A 22,476-nucleotide genomic window follows, 5' to 3' on the forward strand; every position below is an offset into this window, starting at 1 on the left:
CACACTCCTGTGTTTATTGCAGCATTATTTCCAACAGCCAGAGCAAGCGTCCATTGACAGCTGAGTGAACCAAGAAGAAGCCCTATATGAATGTATGTGTGTGTGTATATGTATATCCACACACACACACACACACACACACACACACACACACACACTGTAGTATTACTCAAACATAAAACAATGAAATCTTGGCATTTGCAATCACCTGGATGGAGCCTGAGTGTAGTATGATAAGCAAAGTCAGGGAAAGACAAATGCCATATGATTTTACTCATGTAGCACTTAAGAAACAACAAAGGAGCAAATGGAGGAAACAAAAGGGGAGAGAAACCAAGCAATAGGCTCTTAAGTGCAGAGAAGAAACGGCTGGTTGCGGAGTGGAGGTGAGTGGTGGGAGGGGTGAAAGAGATGATGGGGATGAAGGAGTGCCCTTGTCATGATGAGCACGGGGTGAGTATGGAGTTGGTGAATCACTATATTGTACAACTTAAACCAATATAACTCTGGATGTTGCTATTACTGGCATTAAAATAAAACTTAATGAAAAAACCAGAGGCCAATTTTAATGATACCAAGAAACTTCGTGGAATAAACAGATAGGCGACCTTTCCCTTAACTTTTTTAAATTTTGTGTTTAAATGAATGAACATGTTTTTCTTGTATTTTTTTTTTTTTGCTCTAAAGGCTTTCCGACAAACCTGGTCCTGATGATTCATGGTCTACATCATCTAGCCAAGTCTTAGATTTTGGTACCAAGGTAAAGTACCCTCCTGTGAAACTCACTTTCCTGCTCTGAATTGAGTTTTCTCCCTTATTTACTCTGAACATTTAAGAGGAGCCTGTGTATCATCATTTTATGTGTGTCATGGAAAGTTACCAAGAACAAACCACTTTACAGATACATGACGCGTTGAATGTTTTGTTTTGTTTTGTTGTACTTTGGTAAATCCTACAGGTGGAGGCTGATAAAAGAATGGGCTGGAAAATATATAATGACCGTCATATTATATTGGGAAAAGCTTTCCCCTCATGGAGGCAATATGACATTTGCATAAGGATAAGGATTCTTACTGTGATAGTAACATGACTGATGATACTCATGCCTAAATGAAACCTGATTGGGTCCACGTATCTATTGTAGGTTGCCCCACTCCCCCCCCCCACCAGCCCCGGGTAAGTTTTATTTTGGTGACATACAGGAGTTTCCTTTGGCTCTATCCTTTGTTCTACATTTAGACTAAAATAATATTAGAAAATGTAGACATTTAGATGTTTACATTATTTCTCAACATTTACCTTACAAAAGTGTTCCCCTGTAGTTTTGAAATAACTGCATGAAGAGTAAGTTAAAATTGTGCATCTCCCCGAAGAATACGTGTTTTGCTGAAAAGAGTAGCTCTATGAGCAGACGCTCTTCCTAGCCAAGTTGTCAAATTTCTGATTTCAGAAATCTTTCCTATTCTAGCTTTGAACACTATCTCCTCCTAGTCCTTGTGTCAGATTCTAAAATGTAAAGTTTCAGACATCTGATATTTATTTCAGTATTCATTTCAAAGCCCCTCAGTCATGATAAGCTCCTGGAGGTTAGGAAACACACTTGTCAGACTCCTGGAGCTCCTAGAATAACGTCTTGCTTGGAAGAAGCAATGTCATGGTTTTTGAATGTGAATAAATGAGTAGGGAAATGGAATTCTGTAGAATGGAGTTTGAAAAGTAACAAAATACGCATGATATATCACAATTAAATATGTGAATTTAAAAAGCCAGGCTTCAGTTTATATTCCGTTTTAGTGTTTAACATGTATAAACGCAAATGAATTCTATTGAGGAAATCAGGAGTTGCATAAGAAAGAAGGTTACAGTATATTTTTAGTATCCTCCTATTGTGAGCTTAAATTTGCAGAGATAAAGTCCTCAGCCTTTGTTTGTGTAACCCCATCTGTGTCCCATTACACACATCCTTTGAAGGTTCCCATTTCTTCCTAGAATTCTCATTCCCAATTCTTTCTCCATAGTGAATGTTGACGTATTAGGAACCTCTCTTTTTCTGTTCTTTTGTTAGTCTAGTAATAATCTCTAGCTTTTCGGAAGCGATAGATGCCAGGAATTGAACAGTTTCTTTATAGTGAAAAAAATTAAATTCTTTATTCCAGCATTTATAACCAGATAACTGTAGAGTGATAAGAGTCAGTATTATTAGGGATATACTGTGAATCAAAGCCTCTCTTTTACATAAATATTAGATAGATAGATAGATAGATAGATGGATATAGATATAGATAGATAGGTATAGAAAGATACAGAAAGAGATATAAATATAATATACAGTTACATACACATATATACTTACACTTATATATATACACACACATACATGTATACATATATATGTACACACACACACACACACACACATATATATATATATATATATATATATATATATCCACACACATATATAGAGACATATATCTTTAAAAGGTTTAAAGAGACTATTGTTCATAGTATATTCCCAATCCTACTTATGTTACCTGTTGAAAAATGTATGTTGTTTCCACTTACCTTCTTTTGCTCACATTTTTCCTTTTCTTTTTTGTGTTAAGCTCATGCTTGTTTGATTGGTCATGTGTTTTTTTTTTTCTTTTTCCCTCTTCTCCCCCCATGCTTTTTACGGTATTTTTAAAATTTTTTAAAGTTTATTTTTGAGACAGAGAGAGACACAGAGTGCAAGCGGGGTCGGGGCAGAGACAGAGGGAGACACAGAATCCAAAGCAGGCTGCAGGCTCCGAGCTGTCAACACAGAGCTCAACGTGGGGCTGAAACCCACAACCCGTGAGATCGTGACTCATGAGCTGAAGGTGGATGCTGAACTGACTGTGCCACATACGTGTTCCCCGCACCAGGCTCTTTTTTAATGGTTTACCCCTACCCTAATTTGTCCTTGCAGAAACGATTTCTTTAGTGTCTGTTCTTTTAGTACATCACTTTCTGTCAACTCCATTGTCAACATATTGGTTATGGAATTCTACTGTCTGTGTGTGGTTTCCATCCAGGACTCATTGCCCCACAAGGTTTATTATTCTTGTTTTTCTCTTTCTTGGAAGCGGCTGAGCTAAATGGTTTTGAAATGTTTACATTTCCCTTGGAAAGGGAGGGAGAGAGAGAAAGAATGAGCAAGTGCTTGTTGTTGTGATCCGACAATATGCAAGGTATGATCTCAGTCCTTTTATATTTGTGGAGGGCTGTTTTGTGACCCAGGATGTCACTTGGAGTTATTGGAGAATGTTGTATGTGCACTTAAGAAGAACATGCATTCTACTGCTGTTGGATGAAAGGATTTTAATATATCAGTTTTGATATCCATGTATATAAATGCATATATATTAGGCCAATATATATCTATGTATATCTGAATACATCTGGTCCAATGACACATTGGTTCTGTGTTTCCGTACTGATTTTCTGCCTTGACGATCCGCCTATTGCCATGAGTGGAGTCTTAAAGTCGTCTACCATCATGGTATTTGTATGTATACATTTAATCATGTTTGTGATTAATCGATTCATATGTGTGGGCGTTTCACTTTGGGGCCATAAACATTTGCAAGTGTTAGCTCCTCTTGATGGATAGACCCCTTAATTATGACCCAATGCCCTTCTGACTCTGTTACTACGGTCTCTGGTTTAAAATCTAGTCTTTCTGGTGGAAGTGTGGCGACTCCAGCTTTCTTTTGACTTCTAGTAGCATGATAGGTGGTTCTCCATACCTTCACTTTGAATCTGGAGGTGTCCTGGGGTCTAAAATCAGTGTCTTGTTGACAACATATGGATAGATCTTGTTCTTTGGTTTTGTTTTGTGTTTTACCCATTCTGATTCCCTGTGTCTTTTGATTGGGGCATTGAGTCCATTCACATTCAGAGTGATTAGTTAAACATATGGATTTAGTGTCATTGTGTTATCTGAAGGTTTCATGCTTTTGGTGAGGCCTCTGGTCCTTTGTAGTCTCTGCTGCTTTCTACTCAGAGACTCGCCCCTTAGGATCTCCTGCAGGCCTGGTTTGCCTTGCTGCAAATTCTCCTGTGCTCCCTGAGCACTGAGCTGGGATTCAAAACCCTATAGGATCCCGCTTTACTCAGACCTGGTTTTGGAGTAGGACCACTCTGCCCAGTTGACAAAGGGCCTCTGGCTCATGCCTGCAGAGTCTTTTCCCTTGGGCAGGGCAATACCTCCCCTTTACACCATACTCAAGGTGTTCTCTCCCAGTGTTTCACTGAGAGCCTAGGGGCAGCTCCCTCCCCACCAGGCATGGGAGGTGGCAGCTCTTTTCTAGAGAAAGTCTGGCAACCTTGAAAATTCTGTTTTTTAGCTTCTAAGGCTGTTTTGCAAAGTAGAATTGGCTCTCTGGACCTCTCCTTGGTCTGTGTTCCGGACAGGTTTTCTCATATCCAAATACACTTCCCACAGCCTCTCTCTCTACCTTCCTTTCGTTTCTCCACCAAAGGGCTTCCCCCACTCCATGCCTGTGCAGACCATTTTATTTCTCCCAATCCGCATACACACCCTTCTGTTCCCGCCACGCTTTGTCTTTGCACCTGTGGAGATTTTTCTGTCCCTCTGCAGCCTGTATTCCTGGTATTCCAAGTGTTGTGACCTCAATACTGCTGTGTTTGAGGGTCAAGGGAAATTCTGATAACTCTCCTCTGCCATCTTTCCTCCTCCTGCCTCCTTTTATTTTCCTTTTCACAATTTTACACTTCTGTGTAGGTTTGCATTATTATATCAGTTTAATATGTTTTATAGATATTTATGATGGGCTTTTCTTACAGGAAATGTATTGATCTGAATTTTCTTTTTTTTCCTTTTTTTAAAGTTTATTCATTTATTAATTGTAGAGAGAGTCAGAGAGAGCTTAAGTGGGGAGGGGAAAAGAGACAGAGGGAGAGAGAGAAAATCCCAAGCAGACCCTGCACTGTCAGCGCAAAACCAGATGTGGGGCTTGAACCCATGAACTGCGAGATCATGACCTGAGCCAAAATCAAGAGTGAGTTGCGAACTGAATGAGGCATTCAGGCGGCCCTAACATTTTCTTTGGAAGTCCCCTGGGTACTTTTAATTTAATATGCCTTAAACACATTGTTTCTGACCCATTTCCTTTCCTCTTCTCTGACTCTTTTTTATCTGCTCTAATAAATAGATAATAAATAGCAGCCCTGGAACAGGAAACGTCCTGGACTCCGAACTTCCCTGAAATCACCGCATCCACTCACTCACCACATTCGATATTTTGTACCTGCTTACCATTTTTCATATGTCATTCCTGTAATTCACTCGCTCAACTATAATTTTGCAGTACTCTTCTGGTTTTGCTTCCTTTACGTTCGTCCTACATTGCTGCCAGAGTGACCTTTCTAAAATATACTTGTGACGATGTCACTCCTCTGCTTATTCAATGGATCCCCATTACCTGAAGGTGGAAATTCACGTGCTAGCATAACACTGCTCTTTTTTCTTTTTTTTTTTTTTTTTTTGGTTTCGTCCTGATGTTCTAGTAATATCTCTCTATCTATCCCATTCCCAAGAGCTCTGTTCCAGTTTTGCCATATTGCATAGGTGTTGTCACTTACTATATTATTTCATACTTGATTCTTTTGCCATTATAGAATGCCCTTCACACCCTCCCTGTGCACTGTCTGTCTTTTAAGATACAGCCCTATCTTCCCAGCGTTTGCTGAGCTTCCCAAATGTAAGTGTTTTCTCCTTTGTGCATTCACTGTACGTTATTCACTTCCCTTGCAGAACTAGTGGATGTTATTTTTCTGTCCTTACCTGTTTTCATGCATCTCTACTGCTACTAGCATGTAGAACAGACTCTGTCTTTTATTTATATTTCCAGCTCTTCCCCAGATCGTGGCTATGACTTGACAGATACAGTATGTGCTTGTCTTTTTGAGTGGGTGAGTGCGTGACCAAATGAACCAATGTGATATTTTTCTGAAGTTGGGTTTTTGTTTTGTGCTGTTTTTCTAGGAAGGAACTTCAAAGTCAGCAATGGAAGCAAAGGCAGATGGTGTTGGTATTATTGAAAATGTGACACCAGAGCAAGCAGTTAATGACAGTTTGACTTCTGCTGGTGGAGTGCATAAAAATTACAGAAGTGGTAAGCTAGTGAATCTCTGTGAGTTGTTTTCCTATGATTAAATGCTAGTGTGAAAAAAAATCTGGATGTATGTAGATCCAAATATATTATCCTTTTCTCATGAAGATATTTTTCTGTTGCTATCTTTCTTTAGAAGTATCCCAAGTACTACCCCCTTTTACTTCCGGAAAATCGTGAACCCCCTGAACATCTTTTCTGCTATGACTTTTATTTTATTGAAATATTCATGAATGGAGATAGACTTGTGTATGTGTTTAAAATTCATAGTAACACATGTTTTCATTAATTTATCTGTGACCCTATTCTGTAGATATCACGTCGGCATTAAAATTAGGAGAAGAGGGAGATGTAGAATCACCTTCTCTTCCTGAGGTACTGTCTTCTTCTTATTTTTAAGTATAGGCATGGAGTGATGTTAAAACATCCAAGAGATGCGTTGACTTTGCCTTTTGAATGATTAAAATAACATCGCAGTCATACTTGTAGTAATATAAGTAAAGTAATGATGACCTATTCTAAGGTGACAACTAGGGAAGGAGGTAAAAAAGTCCTGATCTCTCAGGCCCAGGCAGCTGCTGCATAATGCTACAAGCGCTGTATTTCAAATCAAAGACATGCTAGCATCTTGGTTCCGTCACTTCCTAGCTGTGGGATCTTGGAAAAACTTGCCTCTAGGTCAATGACCTCGTTCCTAAAAATGGCACCAATACCCACCTCTTGGTTATGCGTAATGAACAAATGTGGCAACGTTTTGTAACCTGTAAAGGGTGCTATAGAAACAGAAGACAAAATGATCACAGTGGCTTTTAGTGACTTACTAAATATTGAGGATACTTTGGTGAATGTTTGTTTATTGTTGAGAGTGGGGTGGGGGGACAGAAGATACGAAGCAGGCTCTGCACTGAGAGCAAGGAGCCCAATGCAGGATTTGAACTCATGAACTGTGAGAACATGAGCTGAGCCAAAGTTGGGCGCTTAATCGACTAAGTCACCCAGGCCCCCCAAGAATATTTGTTTTAAATGTGAATATGTCTGAATGCCAATAAAATGGTCATAGGGTCCAGAAAAGAATGGGAAATTAGGAATGGGTTTTTGATTTTCTAACTTGGCACTATGTTAAGTTCTGGTAATCTCTTAGGGGAGACATCATATAGGTATACAGTTGACCCTTGAACCAGGTGGGTTTGTACTGTGGGAGTCCACTTACACACAGATATTTTTCAATAAATAGAGTACCATTCTGTAAATGTATTTTCTGTTCCTTATGGTTTCTTTTTCTATTAATTCTTTCTTTTGAGAGAGAGAGTGAGTACAGAGTACGTGGGTAGGTGAGGGCAGGGTGAGAGAGAGAATCCTAAGCCGATTCACACTGCAAGCATATGTTTTTCTCTTTGATATTAATTGATTTGGCTGCTAATAATTTAAAGATTTCTAATTCTCTAGTTATTAATCCTTAAAAAGTACTCAAATGCACTTTAGTGCTCATTATAAGGGATGGTAAGCTAAATAGTTTTTAAGGTTTATAACATTAGAAATCATCTAACTTATTTTTTGGTCAATTTAACATCTAATGAATTGTTTAGTTCCAAAAACTGACAAGCTTAAGTTTATGAGTTCATATTTTTCTTCTGTCTTAGGCTAAGGCAAGTTAGTTTTCACTTCTTACAGGAAGTTACAATCCAGTGACTTGGGAACAGCTAAACATAGATGAAGAAAGTTAACAGTACAATTGTAATTATTTTCTCATTTTTCTTTGTCCGTACTTGATTACTTAAGGACAAGGTGTTTTTATAAACATGTATCCTGGCAGAAAAGACATGTGAAAATCAAAACAAGGAAATTAACCACCCATTTTTGCAACTGCAAAAAATGACTCAAGGACCAGCAATGATTAAGCAATGTGATAGGGAGCATGATATATCTCTATATTTAAGACATGCTTGTATGCAAAACTTTGAGGAAATGTGGATCAAATAAGGCAAATTGGACTGGAAAAATAGCTTAAAACTCATCACCAGTGAGTGAAAGCTGAAGTTTGCTGAAATTTGTTAACAATACAGCATTCCTACTCATCTTGAAGAAGAACCACCACAGGTTCACTCTAAGGAGGAACCAACTGAAAGGAAATACCTTCGAATTGGACAAATACTGTGCTTGACTGTGAGGAAGAAGATGCATTTGGAGTGTCTGTCTCGGTAGTATTTCAGGCATTCCCTGAACAAAAAGAGCCTAGTCTTGAAAATGTCATTCTCTCTCATTCATACCTGGGTCCCCAGAATATGCTTGCCAGTCATCTTCTAAGCTTTCTTTAAATGAAAGCAAATCACCCGGGACATATAAATCAAAACCACACTGAGATACCACCTCACACCAGTCAAGAGTGGCTACATGACCAAACCAGGAGACTATGGATGCTGGGGAGGATGTGGAGAAACAAGAACCCTCTTGCACTCTTGGTGGGAATGCAAACTGGTGCAGCCACTCTGGAAAACAGTGTGGAGGTTCCTCAAAAAATGAAAAATAGACCTACCCTATGACCCAGCAATAGAACTGCTAGGAATTTACCCAAGGGACACAGGAGTGTTGATGCGTAGGGGCACTTGTACCCCAATGTTTATAGCAGCACTTTCAACAATCGCCAAATTTATGGAAAGAGTCTAAATGTCCATCACCCGATGAATGGATAAAGAAATTGTACTTTATATACACAATGGAATGCTACTTGGCCATGAGAAAGAATGAAATATGGCCTTTTGTAGCAACGTGGATGGAACAGGAGAGTGTGATGCTAAGTGAAATAAGTAATAGAGAGAAAGACAGATACCATATGTTTTCACTCTTTTGTGGATCCTGAGAAACTTAACAGAAGACCACGGGGGAGGCGAAATGAAAAAAAAAAAAAAACCTTTGAGAGGGAGAGAGCCAAACCATAAGAGACTCTTACAAACTGAGAATAAATTGAGGATTTATGGGGGATGGGAGGGAGGGGATGCTGGGTGATGGGCATTGAGGAGGGCACCTGTTGGGATGAACACTGGGTGTTGTATGGAAACCAATTTGACAATAAATTTCAAATTAAAAAAAGAAAGTAAATCAGATTATGAAAATGAGAACAAACCAGACATTGGGCATCTTTTTAACAACAATGAGGATTTTTAAAATGATATAGAAAATAAAAAAGCAAAGAACCCACTAGTTACATTTAAAGTGAAAGAAGGCCAAGAGAGTTTGACATGCAAATGGCAAAAAATATGGACCAAAATACCACCGATTGTATATGTGCTGCCAAAGCGAGCAAGACCACCGATTGTAAATTAGACCTCAGTCTAGTGATTCATAGAGCTTTTTTTTTATATATATGAAGTTTATTGACAAATTGGTTTCCATACAACACCCAGTGCTCATCCCAAAAGGTGCCCTCCTCAATACCCATCACCCACCCGCCCCTCCCTCCCACCCCCCATCAACCCTCAGTTTGTTCTCAGTTTTTAACAGTCTCATAGAGCTTTTTTGATTTGTGGCTTGCCTGCTGCGATGTGATGAAACACATGGTTCAAACAAAAAAGCATGATATTTCTGCTGTCACAAACACGAGAAAACAAAACCAATACAAGACTTTTTTCCAGAAGCCATTATATGCAGATAATGACAGTACTCGTAACTATAAAAGTATTGATTCTGAATTACAAATTGTGAGTTCTTCTTCAGCATCCAGTTTTCCAGCATCTGAGGTACATCTAAGTGAAGAATTACATCAAGATATGCAAAGGTTTAAGAATGAGATAGGCATGTCACAAATAGAGTTCCTGTCTTTGGAAAGAGAGAAAGTTCAACCTCCAAAAGTGAAGGAGGTCTGCCTTGCTGTTACTCTTGTTTTTTCTCTTTAGCAATTATCTGATCTATTCGGATTCTCCACTCAAAAGAACAAGAGTGTGCATACAATGGAATTGTCTAAATAAGTAATTGTGTCTGGAAATAGATTATTTCTGCTATCTAACAAAAAGGAGTTCAGGGAAACATTCTTGTGATTTGTTTTCCTTAAAGTTTCAGTGTCAGTCTTCCAAGTAGTATATGAACTGGGAAACTAACTTAGCTATATAAGTACCATGTGACCTCATGAACCAGAATAACCATAAAGAAACTGCTTAAAAACCATAATAATCTCCAGGTTGTTTTTTTTAATATATTGGCTTACATATAAATTGCATTTCCATAAACAATAAAATGAGAAAGAAGCAATAACTAAGAGAAGGAATATAAACACATGTTCCCAGCTAAAGCAATCTACTTATTGCTTCAGTATGTGTCTGTAGACTCTGGGTCTAGGGTTCTTGCTTGTCTAGCAAGACAGCAGCGGGATGCAGGATTACAATGGGAGAGACAGCTAATGTCCCGGAGAACACAAGAGCCCGGATTAAGGGTCCTTGCTCTGTTTTTAATAGGATCAGAAGGCTTCCAAACATGGTGATGGACGTGCACAAAGAGACAATCAATCTGTGAACATGAACCCATGGGCATGAGGGAAAGGGGGTTTCAAGATATAGGGTGTTAGGGGTTAGGGTCAATATAAAACAAAATCCTGGCGCCTGGCAGATGGTTGTTAACAGCTGACCTGAGGCAGCTTCTCTGTTTATCTTAGCTAGTCTAGGGGAGAAGACAGATGCTACCTCAGGATCCACAAGGCACCTTTCTTTTGCTAATTAGCTCCCCTCTGGGCATCTTCACCCTGCAGCCTACAGCCTATAGCCCTATTTACCTGTTTACCTCACTTGGTCCTTCCTTCCTGTGAAAACAGCTTTCTGCCATAGTACTAAATTGGGGAGTGTGTCCTCCTGAATATCTAATCTTGTTTACCTCTCACACCTTGGTCTTGGAGCCTTTGCCCCGCCCTCTCTATACCTAGATACCTAATATTGTTTACCCAAACTTGGGTGTGAGCATCCTATGGCTTTGTAATTTTCTATGCCTGGTTAACCCATCAGTTCAGGCTCAGGGAATTCCTAAGCTGATTCCCCACAAAAATAGGCAGTCTTGTCTGCTTTATTCACAATCTTGGAACTTAGTATTTCAACATGACCCCTTTGAGATAGGCTTAATAACAGCTATTTGTATGATCACCCCTTTTTTCACATTTTTTAATCTCATTCTCAAATGTTTCTGTTGAGTCAAACCTTCACTTTATGTTCAATAAAGTATGATACCTCTTGGCCTGTGTGATTTTTACCATGTAGGTAGCATAAACCTTCAGCAAACCTTCAGTATTTAACTCCAAGGGAGAAAACTGAGCTTTGAGATGTGTGGACTTTAGAAATAGACAAAATCTAGAGATACCCTCCTTTAAAAGAATAAGTAGCTAATCTCCTCGTCCCAAATCAAGTTATTAATTTACTGTGCGAAAGTCACACTTTTCATGCATCTGACTAATTTAATGAATTTGTGGTCATTTCTCTGATTCAGCATTCAAGAATTGTATCGTCTCTTTTGGTGCCATAAAATGCTAGGGAATGCCACTTTAGGAACTTGGGACAAATCATTTAACCTTTTTGAGTTTTACTCGCATTATCAGTAGTAAATGGGATTAAAGGTGATCATTAATTTTATACCCTCTCCCTATAAAGTTTTATGGTTATTGAATGTGAGATTCAGAGAGCATTACTAATTTCCCAGAATTCCACCCTAACGTCTGTTTCACTTTGTTCCTTTTGTGTTGTGGCAAACTTTGGTTCATAAATTTTAGGGGACACTGTCACTTTTTTTGAGAACCTTAGGATCCAAAAGAAAAAGAATTGTAAAAGGCAGTCAGGGAAAGAATAGCTCCGTGCAGAAAGAGGAAAGCTTCCTGGTTTTGTTACAGGAGCACCTCCATGTCCCATGTTTTAAATCTGGCTGTTGTGTAAATCCCAGGTGGTAAGGAAAGAAAAGGACACATTTTGTCTCTTGTCTTTTCATTTCTTTGTATCTCTTGGTCAGATGGGGTGGGGTGGGTGGGGAATTCTCAGTAGCAAAGTGTGGATACGAATAAGTACAAAATTAAGAAAGCCCTTTTAGGGGCGCCTGGGTGGCGCAGTCGGTTAAGCGTCCGACTTCAGCCAGGTCACGATCTCGCGGTCCATGGGTTCGAGCCCCGCGTCGGGCTCTGGGCTGATGGCTCAGAGCCTGGAGCCTGTTTCCGATTCTGTGTCTCCCTCTCTCTCTGCCCCTCCCCCGTTCATGCTCTGTCTCTCTCTGTCCCAAAAATAAATAAAACATTGAAAAAAAATTAAAAAGAAAGCCCTTTTAGAAATTTTGGTAACTTCTGCTTTTTTAAATTCCAACAGAAATGAAGGAGAGTTTATAAAAATTACTATTACTTGTAATGATAAAGTAAACACAAAATATTTTCCTCCATTGAATTTATGACAAACTAAGTGTCAACTGATAAAGTTAATGAAAAAAACTTCTTTTTATTGACTAAAGTAACAATTACCTTTAGTATCAAGTTCCATTAAAGGTTGAAGAAAAAAAGAAGCACAGAGGAAGTGACATGGAAGTATCAGAAAACATACATGATGCTGCGGCTGCTGGATTAATTGCACAAAGACAGAATGGAAAAACTGATAACCATCAATTGCCTATTACAGAAAATAAAGATTCTGATAGGTAAGCCTATAGCAATATTTAAATAGTAGGTAATTGTTATTTTCCTATGCAACAATCTTTTCTAGTTTGAGCTAATCTTCATGATGAACAAATTTCGTATTTTTCGTGGAGATATTTCATCCTACGTGCTAATGAGAAAAATGTAAATACCAATGTGATACCATTTTTTGCAGTCATAGTGATAAATATTTTATTAAATAAAATAACCAAAGTTAGGAAATGTGAGGAAAATGACATTCTTAGACACTGTGGTTGGATGAAATTGGTAACTCCCTTCTGAAAGGTGATTTAGCAGTGTATTTCAAAATTTCAAATATGTCGGGGCACCTGGGTGGCACAGTTGGGTAAGCATCCAACTTCGGCTCAGGTCATGATCTTGCACTTCACGAGCTTGAGCCTTGTGTCAGGCTCTGTGCTAACAGCTCAGAGCCTGGAGCCTGCTTCAGATTCTGTGTCTCCCTCTTTCTCTGCCCCTCCCCTGCTTGTGCTCTGTCTCTGTCACTGTCAGAAATAAATAATATAACGTGAGAAAAATATTTCAGGTAGGTCATCTCTTTATTCCAATGGTTTCATTGCCAGGACTGGGTCATTCTGAAATACATGACTTCTATAAGCAAGCGCATGCGCCTGCACGTGCAAACACACACACACACACACACACACACACACACTATAAGGGCATTTATTATATATTATTACATATACAAAATAGGACAGATATATTAAGGTTACATATATATATATATATATATATATATATATATATATATATATATATATTACATGTATATGTGAAGGATATTGTATATGTGAAGGATATAGTCACATGTATATGTGAAGGATATATGTGAAGGAGATAGTCTAAATGTTTATTGACTTATTTTGAGAGACAGACAGAGAATGTGCACACTCGGGAGCCCAAGCATTGAGGGGGAGCAGAGACAGAGAGGGAGAGAGAGAGAATCCCAAGCAGACTCCACGTTAACAGTGCAGAGGCCAACACAGGGCTCGATCTCACGACCACAAGATCATGACCTGAGCCAACATCAACAGTCAGATGTTCACCAGACTGAGCCACCTAGGGGCCCCAGAGATAGGCTAAATATCCATTCATTAATAAGGAACTAAAGTTTCACTTCTATAAAGTAATGGGGCATGTGACCATTTTAAAAAATGAATTTAGGTCTATGTGTACTGATGGTTTAACAAAGTATATTTAAAGCATTTGGTTTGGTTTGACGTCATGTCTTATGCACATTTTGTTAGAATATTTGAATATCTCCTGAATTGCAACGGAAGTTCCCTGCTACACTGGCAGTCTACCAAGAAAATTGCTAGTTATTCGATTTTTGGTTTTGTTCCCCAGTGCATGAGTGCTCCAATGTTGGACCCTCAACTTAATCTGATTATTGCCAAGAGGATTCACGTGGCAACATGTCTCATATTCTATATAAACATTTCATGGCCTCTGTGCTATAAACCAAGATGCTGGTAATGCAATGAATCATTTTTATAAAGGTACCTTGCTTGCATGCCATTATCCTGCCTTTTTAGAGACTATATTTCAACATGAACCACACCAAATTTTTCAACAGTGCCTTCATGTTGTACAATTTGTGACAATTCAGTTTACAAAGTAGGACTATTTTCTGCATTCCCAACTCCTTTTACTTCTGTGTATAAAATTTTAATATGACTCATTACTTTGGACAGTATAAAATATCCTAGAGTTGGGTGACGTTTTAAAAATGTTTATTTTGAGAGAGAGAGAGAGAGAGAGAGAGAGAGAGAGAGAGAGAGCATGCACACATGAGTGGGGGAGGAGCAAAGAGAGAGGGAGAGAGAGAATCCCAAGGAGGCTCCATGCTGTCAGTGCAGAGCTCGAAGCTAGAGAACCTAGAGATCATGTCCTGAGCTGAAATCAAGAGTTGGATGCTTTGTGGACTGGGCCACCCAGGTGCCCTTAGAGTTTAATAATTTTTATCAAGCACGAAATACTGCCCTTGGAACTTCGTTTTTCTGTGGTCTTTCTAAGCATGAGAAAAATGGTAATCAGCTTATATATATCTAGAAAAAATTTAAGGAGTCTTCTCAGTGTATAATTTTGTGAGTTATTTTGTACGTTGGTCTGGCATTTTAAAAAAGCAAAAAAAAAAAAAACAAAAAACAAAAAAAACAAAAACAAAAACAAAACCTAGTGTTACATATATGCAATTTTTAAGACTTCCAAATATTACAAAAATACTACCTAATCAGTATGTAACAATTGAAAACTACAGCAATAATAGAAAATTAGATCAACCATGACCATTCCACTTAGCTATGAAATCTGTCAACAGCCTTCTTCACTCTCTGATCCTGATTTCCCTCCCTCCCATCCACTCTTGAATTCATTGTAGCAATTTTCCCTCTCACTCCTCCAGAATTGTTTTTTCAAGGTTACCACCGATTTTCACTTTAATAAATCTAAACAATTTCATACATCTGATTTTACTTAACCTTTCAGCGATATTTGACCCAATGGAAAACTCTCTCCTCCAAAATTCTGTCTCCATGTTGCTTGTAGGCTATCACTCACTCACCTGATTTTCCCGCTGCCTTTCTAGTCTGTACACCTCAGCCTGATTTGCTTGTTTCTTCTCGTCCCCCACCTTTTAACCCATTGATGTCTTCCAGGAATTTGCCTTTGATTTTCCTTCTCTTGACTTTTACTATCTTGTATATTCTAATGATCCTCAAGTTTACATCTCCAGCCCGGATCTCTCTCCATAATTCCAGGCCCGCATATCAAACTGCCCACTTGATATCTCTTTCTGGATAGCTATTGCAAACTTAACATGTCCCAAATTGAGCTCCTGATATTCTTTCTTAATATTTGCCTTGCATGTCTTTCCTAATTGAGTTAATAACAGTTCTATGTGTTGCTCTGCTAAAAAACTTGGTGTCATCTTTGACTCCTGTCTTTTTTTTTTCTTTTTTCTTTCACTTTTTCTTTCTCTTTTCTTTTTCTTTTTCATACACATCACATCTCATCTGTCAGCAAATCTTGTCATGTCTTCCTTCAAATATATCGAGAATCCAAACACATCTTCCATGACCAATAGACTATCATCTGTTGTTTATATTGGTGTAATAGGTAACTAAATGGTCTTCTTGTTTGTTTGTTTCTTCTTTTGTTTTTCCTCTGTTTCCGTTAATTCTAAACACATTGGATCTAGTAAAACATAAGTCGGATTGTGTCCTTCCTCTGCTCAAAGCCTAATTGCCTCCCATTTCGCTCAGAGTACATGCCAAAACTCTTCCTAATGCCGACAAGGCCTGTGTATGATCAGGTGTCTCCTTCTCTCTCTCTGATTTGAACTCTTTTCTACCCCTTTCATTCTGTCCAGCCATACTGATTTCTCACTACTCTTTAAGTACTTCGGACATACTTCTGTGCTTGCTGTTGACTCTATCTGGAATGCTTTCCCTCAGATACCTCATGGCTTGCTTTTTCCTTTTTTGTTTGTTTCTCCTTTCAGGTTTTTGCTTAAAAGTCACTTTCTTAGCAAGGCCTTTCTTGGCCATCCTGACTAGTACTTCAACTACCCTTTTCCCTATAACACATCAAAATGTGATTTCTCTGCTTTAGTTTTTCTCCTCTAATACTGTATATTTTGCCTGTGTAGCTTATTGTTATTGTATGTTTACTTCACTCATGAGTAGGATTGTTATCTGTTCATTGCCATGTCCTCAGTGCCTAGAAAATGTTCTAGTCTATATAGTACTTATTCAATAATGTTTATTGAGTGAACGGAGTTTAACTTGTGTGTATAGTTTTTAACATAATACTAGCCCCCACCTTGACAAACCTTGGCGTGGGTTCATTCTGACAACTAAACCTGTCAGTTATGTACAGTTTTTGGATTTTGGGGGGCCCAATATTGTGTTTACTTCCTACTTGTTCTTTTAGTTGTATTTATGTTAGTTTTCATTATGGTGAAATGTATCAAAGGAATAGCAATCTTCCTTTATAATTATTAAGGAAACTAAAATATGGTGGCAAATTATTATAGGACTTTAAAAATTCTTGCCAAAGATTATGAGCCCTCAATATCTGAAATAAAAAGATGAAGTTGGAATTGATCACTTACAAATAAGAGCGAGCTATGCTGGTTAGGTATAGTCTTTTTTAACAGAGCAGTCTGCTATTCTTATACAGGGTTTGGGGAAGAGTGGAGTTTGAGAATTAGGGGACTTTCAGAAAATTAAATGGTTTTTCATCTAAAGCACCATGCTTATTTGGGTGAGACTGTTGTGGATTGGTTGGCACGCTGAAGCATGTGTATTGGAGTCATTTTTGTCCTTTATTCGCTGTCTTTCAGAAGGAAGGAGCTGAAATGGATTGGTTGGTGAGTAGGGCTGGTTGGCATTGATTAACACATTTAAAACTGATTCTGGTGGCTTCTTGTTACCATGGCTACGTGTTAGGGTTTCTTTTTGTTTTGTTTTGTTTTGTTTTGTTTTTCTAAGTTTGAGGTGGCTTTCCCCAGATGTTTTCTACTTCAAAGTTGCTTCTATTGACTGGGTTCAAAATGAAAGCTATTTCAAATTCTATAATTACAGATTCATTTTTGAAGTTTGGGTCGAGAGGAATTGTTTGATAATTGCTTTCACAAAGATTCTTCTTTTCTTGGATGTTATTTCCACGAAAAAAGTTATCTGTATAACAGTTTTTTGAAAAAAACCACAATTGTTAGTTTTGTTTTTGTTTTTGGTGCTCTTTGGGGCTCATGTTTAAGTCCTAAAAAAATCTGCGGGTAATTTCATTATTTTTGGAAATGTATGTAGCTGTATGGTAATAATATTCTGTTGCATGCATTTAGTCCATGAAAACAGAATTATAATTTTCTTTTTGGTGAATCCCCCATTTTTTTTCTATCAGGATTAGATATTAGGCGAAAAGTATGCAAAAGTTACCAAATCATTTTTTTAAATTTTTTAAAATGTTTATTCATTTGGAGAGAGACAAAGTGAGAGTTGGGGAGGGGCAGAGAGAGGGGGAGACAAAGATTCCGAAGCAGGCTCCAGACTCTGGGATGTCAGCACACAGCCCGATGTGGGGCTCGAAGCCACAAACCCTTAGATCACAACAGAGCCAAAGTCATACACTTAACGTACTGAGCCATCCAGGCGCCGCAAACCATTTTTTTTAAACAAAAGCATAACTAATCAGATGATTGTTATTTCTGAGAGATAGATAATAACATATGAGTACTTTTGAATTTTTTAAGTTTTTCCAGATGTATGAGATATAAGTAACATACATCTGTGTAACTGTAAGGTGTACCTGTATTAATTTGATACACTTTTATATTGTCAAATGATTACCACAATAGTGTCAATAGTTCCATCATCTCACATAAATATCATTTCTTGTTTGTGATGATCTAGTCTTGTAGCAACTTTCAAATGATATGATACAGTATTGTTCACTGTAATCACCATCCTGCACATTAAATACCCAGAATTAATTAATCTTGTAACAGGTAGTTTGTACCCTTTGACCAATATCTACCCATTTCTCACAGCCTCCTAACCCTGGCAACCACCAGTCTGTTCTGTTTTTCGTGCAATTTTTTTTTTTAATTCCACATATAAGTCAGATCATACAGTGTTTGTCTTCCTGTGTCTGACTTCTTTTCACTAAGGATAAAGCCCTCGAGTTTCACTCATGTTGTCACAACTGGCAGGATTTCCTTCTTGTTTGTGGCTGAAAATATTCCATTGTAACTGTATACCATATTTTTAATCCATGGATCCAGTGATGGATTCTTAGGTTGTTTCTTGACTATTTTTTTAAATTTTTTTTTTAGCGTTTATTTATTTTTGAGACAGAGAGAGACAAAGCATGAACGGGGGAGGGTCAGAGAGAGGGAGACACAGAATCTGAAACAGGCTCCAGGCTCTGAGCTGTCAGCACAGAACCCGACGCGGGGCTTGAACTCACGGACCGCGAGATCATGACCTGGGCCGAAGTCGGCCACTTAACCGACTGAGCCACCCAGGCGCCCCATGTTTCTTGACTATTGTAAATAATGCTGCAATAAACATAGGGCTGCAGATATCTCTCCAAGGTAAGGATGTCATGTCTTTAAGACATATACCCAGAAATGGGATTATTGGCTCATATGGAGGTTCTATTTTTAGTTTGTTGAGGAGCCACCATACTGTTTTACTTAGTGGCTGTCCCAATTTACAGTCCTACAGGAGTACAAGGAATTCCTTTCCTGTACGTCCTTGCCAACGATATCTCTTGTCTTTTTGACAATAGCCATTTTAATAGGTCAAAGTGATATCTATATACTGCAGTTTTGATTTGCATTTCCCTGATGAATAGTGATATCGAGCACCTTCTTGTGTACCCTTGGCTATTTGAATATGTTTTGAGGAGGGGCGCCTGGGTGGCGCAGTCGGTTAAGCGTCCTACTTCAGCCAGGTCACGATGTCGCGGTCCGTGAGTTCGAGCCCTGCGTCGGGCTCTGGGCTGATGGCTCAGAGCCTGGAGCCTGTTTCCGATTCTGTGTCTCCCTCTCTCTCTGCCCCTCCCCTGTTCATGCTCTGTCTCTCTCTGTCCCAAAAAAAAATAAAGGTTGAAAAAAAATTTTTTTGAATATGTTTTGAGGAGAGACGTCTTTTAAGGTGCCTTGCCCAGTTTTTAATTATATTTGTTTTTAGCTGTTGAATTGTACGAATTCCTCACACATTTTAGATATTGACGTTTTTCATATTTGTAGCTTGCAAATGTTTTCATCCTTTCCATAAGTTGCCTTTCCATCATGTTGCTTGTTTCTTTTGCTGTGCAGAAACATTGCTGATTGCATTGGTTGTTTTTGCTTTTATTGCTTGTACTTTGGATGTCCTATCCTAAATCATTTGTAAGATCTATGTCAAGGAGATTTTATCCTCTGTTTTCTTTTAGGAGTTTTATGATTTAAGATTTTATTATTTTTTTTTATTTGTCTACTTCTTTTTTTTTAATTTTTTTATTTTTTATATATATGAAATTTATTGACATATTGGTTTCCATACAACACCCAGTGCTCATCCCAAAAGGTGCCCTCCTCAATACCCATCACCCACCCTCCCCTCCCTCCCACCCCCCATCAACCCTCAGTTTGTTCTCAGTTTTTAACACTCTCTTATGCTTTGGCTCTCTCCCACTCTAACCTCTTTTTTTTTTTTTCCTTCCCCTCCCCCATGGGTTCCTGTTAAGTTTCTCAGGATCCACATAAGAGTGAAACCATATGGTATCTGTCTTTCTCTGTATGGCTTATTTCACTTAGCATAACACTCTCCAGTTCCATCCACGTTGCTACAAAAGGCCATATTTCATTTTTTCTCATTGCCACATAGTATTCCATTGTGTATATAAACCACAATTTCTTTATCCATTCATCAGTTGATGGACATTTAGGCTCTTTCCATAATTTGGCTATTGTTGAGAGTGCTGCTATGAACATTGGGGTACAAGTGCCCCTATGCATCAGTACTCCTATATCCCTTGGATAAATTCCTAGCAGTGCTATTGCTGGGTCATAGGGTAGGTCTATTTTTAATTTTCTGAGGAACCTCCACACTGCTTTCCAGAGCGGCTGCACCAATTTGCATTCCCACCAACAGTGCAAGAGGGTTCCCGTTTCTCCACATCCTCTCCAGCATCTATAGTCTCCTGATTTGTTCATTTTGGCCACTCTGACTGGCGTGAGGTGATACCTGAGTGTGGTTTTGATTTGTATTTCCCTGATAAGGAGCGACGCTGAACATCTTTTCATGTGCCTGTTGGCCATCTGGATGTCTTCTTTAGAGAAGTGTCTATTCATGTTTTCTGCCCATTTCTTCACTGGGTTATTTGTTTTTCGGGTGTGGAGTTTGGTGAGCTCTTTATAGATTTTAGATACTAGCCCTTTGTCCCATATGTCATTTGCAAATATCTTTTCCCATTCCGTTGGTTGCCTTTTAGTTTTGTTGGTTGTTTCCTTTGCTGTGCAGAAGCTTTTGATCTTCCTAAGGTCCCAGTAATTCACTTTTGCTTTTAATTCCCTTGTCTTTGGGGATGTGTCGAGTAAGAGATTGCTACGGCTGAGGTCAGAGAGGTCTTTTCCTGCTTTCTCCTCTAAGGTTTTGATGGTTTCCTGTCTCACATTTAGGTCCTTTATCCATTTTGAGTTTATTTTTGTAAATGGTGTGAGAAAGTGGTCTAGTTTCAACCTTCTGCATGTTGCTGTCCAGTTCTCCCAGCACCATTTGTTAAAGAGGCTGTCTTTTTTCCATTGGATGTTCTTTCCTGCTTTGTCACAGATGAGTTGGCCATACGTTTGTGGGTCTAGTTCTGGGGTTTCTATTCTATTCCATTGGTCTGTGTGTCTGTTTTTGTGCCAATACCATGCTGTCTTGATGATGACAGCTTTGTAGTAGAGGCTAAAGTCTGGGATTGTGATGCCTCCTGCTTTGGTCTTCTTCAAAATTCCTTTGGCTATTCGGGGCCTTTTGTGGTTCCATATGAATTTTAGGATTGCTTGTTCTAGTTTCGAGAAGAATGCTGGTGCAATTTTGATTGGGATTGCATTGAATGTGTAGATAGCTTTGGGTAGTATTGACATTTTGACAATATTTATTTTTCCAATCCATGAGCAGGGAATGTCTTTCCATTTCTTTAAATCTTCTTCAATTACCTTCATAAGCTTTCTATAGTTTTCAGCATACAGATCCTTTACATCTTTGGTTAGATTTATTCCTAGGTATTTTATGCTTCTTGGTGCAATTGTGAATGGGATCAGTTTCTTTATTTGTCTTTCTGTTGCTTCGTTGTTAGTGTATAAGAATGCAACTGATTTCTGTACATTGATTTTGTATCCTGCAACTTTGCTGAATTCATGTATCAGTTCTAGCAGACTTTTGGTGGAGTCGATCGGATTTTCCATGTATAATATCATGTCATCTGCAAAAAGCGAAAGCTTGACTTCATCTTTGCCAATTTTGATGCCTTTGATTTCCTTTTGTTGTCTGATTGCTGATGCTAGAACTTCCAGCACGATGTTAAACAACAGCGGTGAGAGTGGGCATCCCTGTCGTGTTCCTGATCTCAGGGAAAAAGCTCTCAGTTTTTCCCCGTTGAGGATGATGTTAGCTGTGGGCTTTTCATAAATGGCTTTTATGATCTTTAAGTATGTTCCTTCTATCCCGACTTTCTCAAGGGTTTTTATTAAGAAATGGTGCTGGATTTTGTCAAAGGCCTTTTCTGCATCGATTGACAGGATCATATGGTTCTTCTCTTTTTTTTTTTGTTAATGTGATGTATCACGTTGATTGATTTGAGAATGTTGAACCAGCCCTGCATCCCAGGAATGAATCCCACTTGATCATGGTGAATAATTCTTTTTATATGCTGTTGAATTCGATTTGCTAGTATCTTATTGAGAATTTTTGCATCCATATTCATCAGGGATATTGGCCTGTAGTTCTCTTTTTTTACTGGGTCTCTGTCTGGTTTAGGAATCAAAGTAATACTGGCTTCATAGAATGAGTCTGGAAGTTTTCCTTCCCTTTCTATTTCTTGGAATAGCTTGAGAAGGATAGGTATTATCTCTGCTTTAAACGTCTGGTAGAACTCCCCTGGGAAGCCATCTGGTCCTGG

The 22,476-nt window shown here is 38.6% G+C and overlaps 1 protein-coding gene across 1 annotated transcript in view; it reads left to right on the forward strand.

Moving 5' to 3' along the window:
* LOC124500937 (ankyrin repeat domain-containing protein 26-like) overlaps window positions 1-22,476 on the forward strand; it is a 149,707-nt gene that overhangs the window by 53,590 nt on the left and 73,641 nt on the right. The window contains 4 exon segments of the mRNA XM_047064798.1: window positions 6,032-6,161; window positions 6,472-6,533; window positions 12,634-12,800; window positions 17,165-17,191. Coding sequence (XP_046920754.1) covers window positions 6,032-6,161; window positions 6,472-6,533; window positions 12,634-12,800; window positions 17,165-17,191 — 386 coding nt within the window.

Source organism: Lynx rufus, unplaced genomic scaffold (genome assembly GCF_022079265.1).
Source record: "Lynx rufus isolate CCGP_SWC_20201006 ecotype Redwood Valley unplaced genomic scaffold, mLynRuf1.p SCAF_65, whole genome shotgun sequence".
NCBI lineage: Eukaryota > Metazoa > Chordata > Mammalia > Carnivora > Felidae > Lynx > Lynx rufus.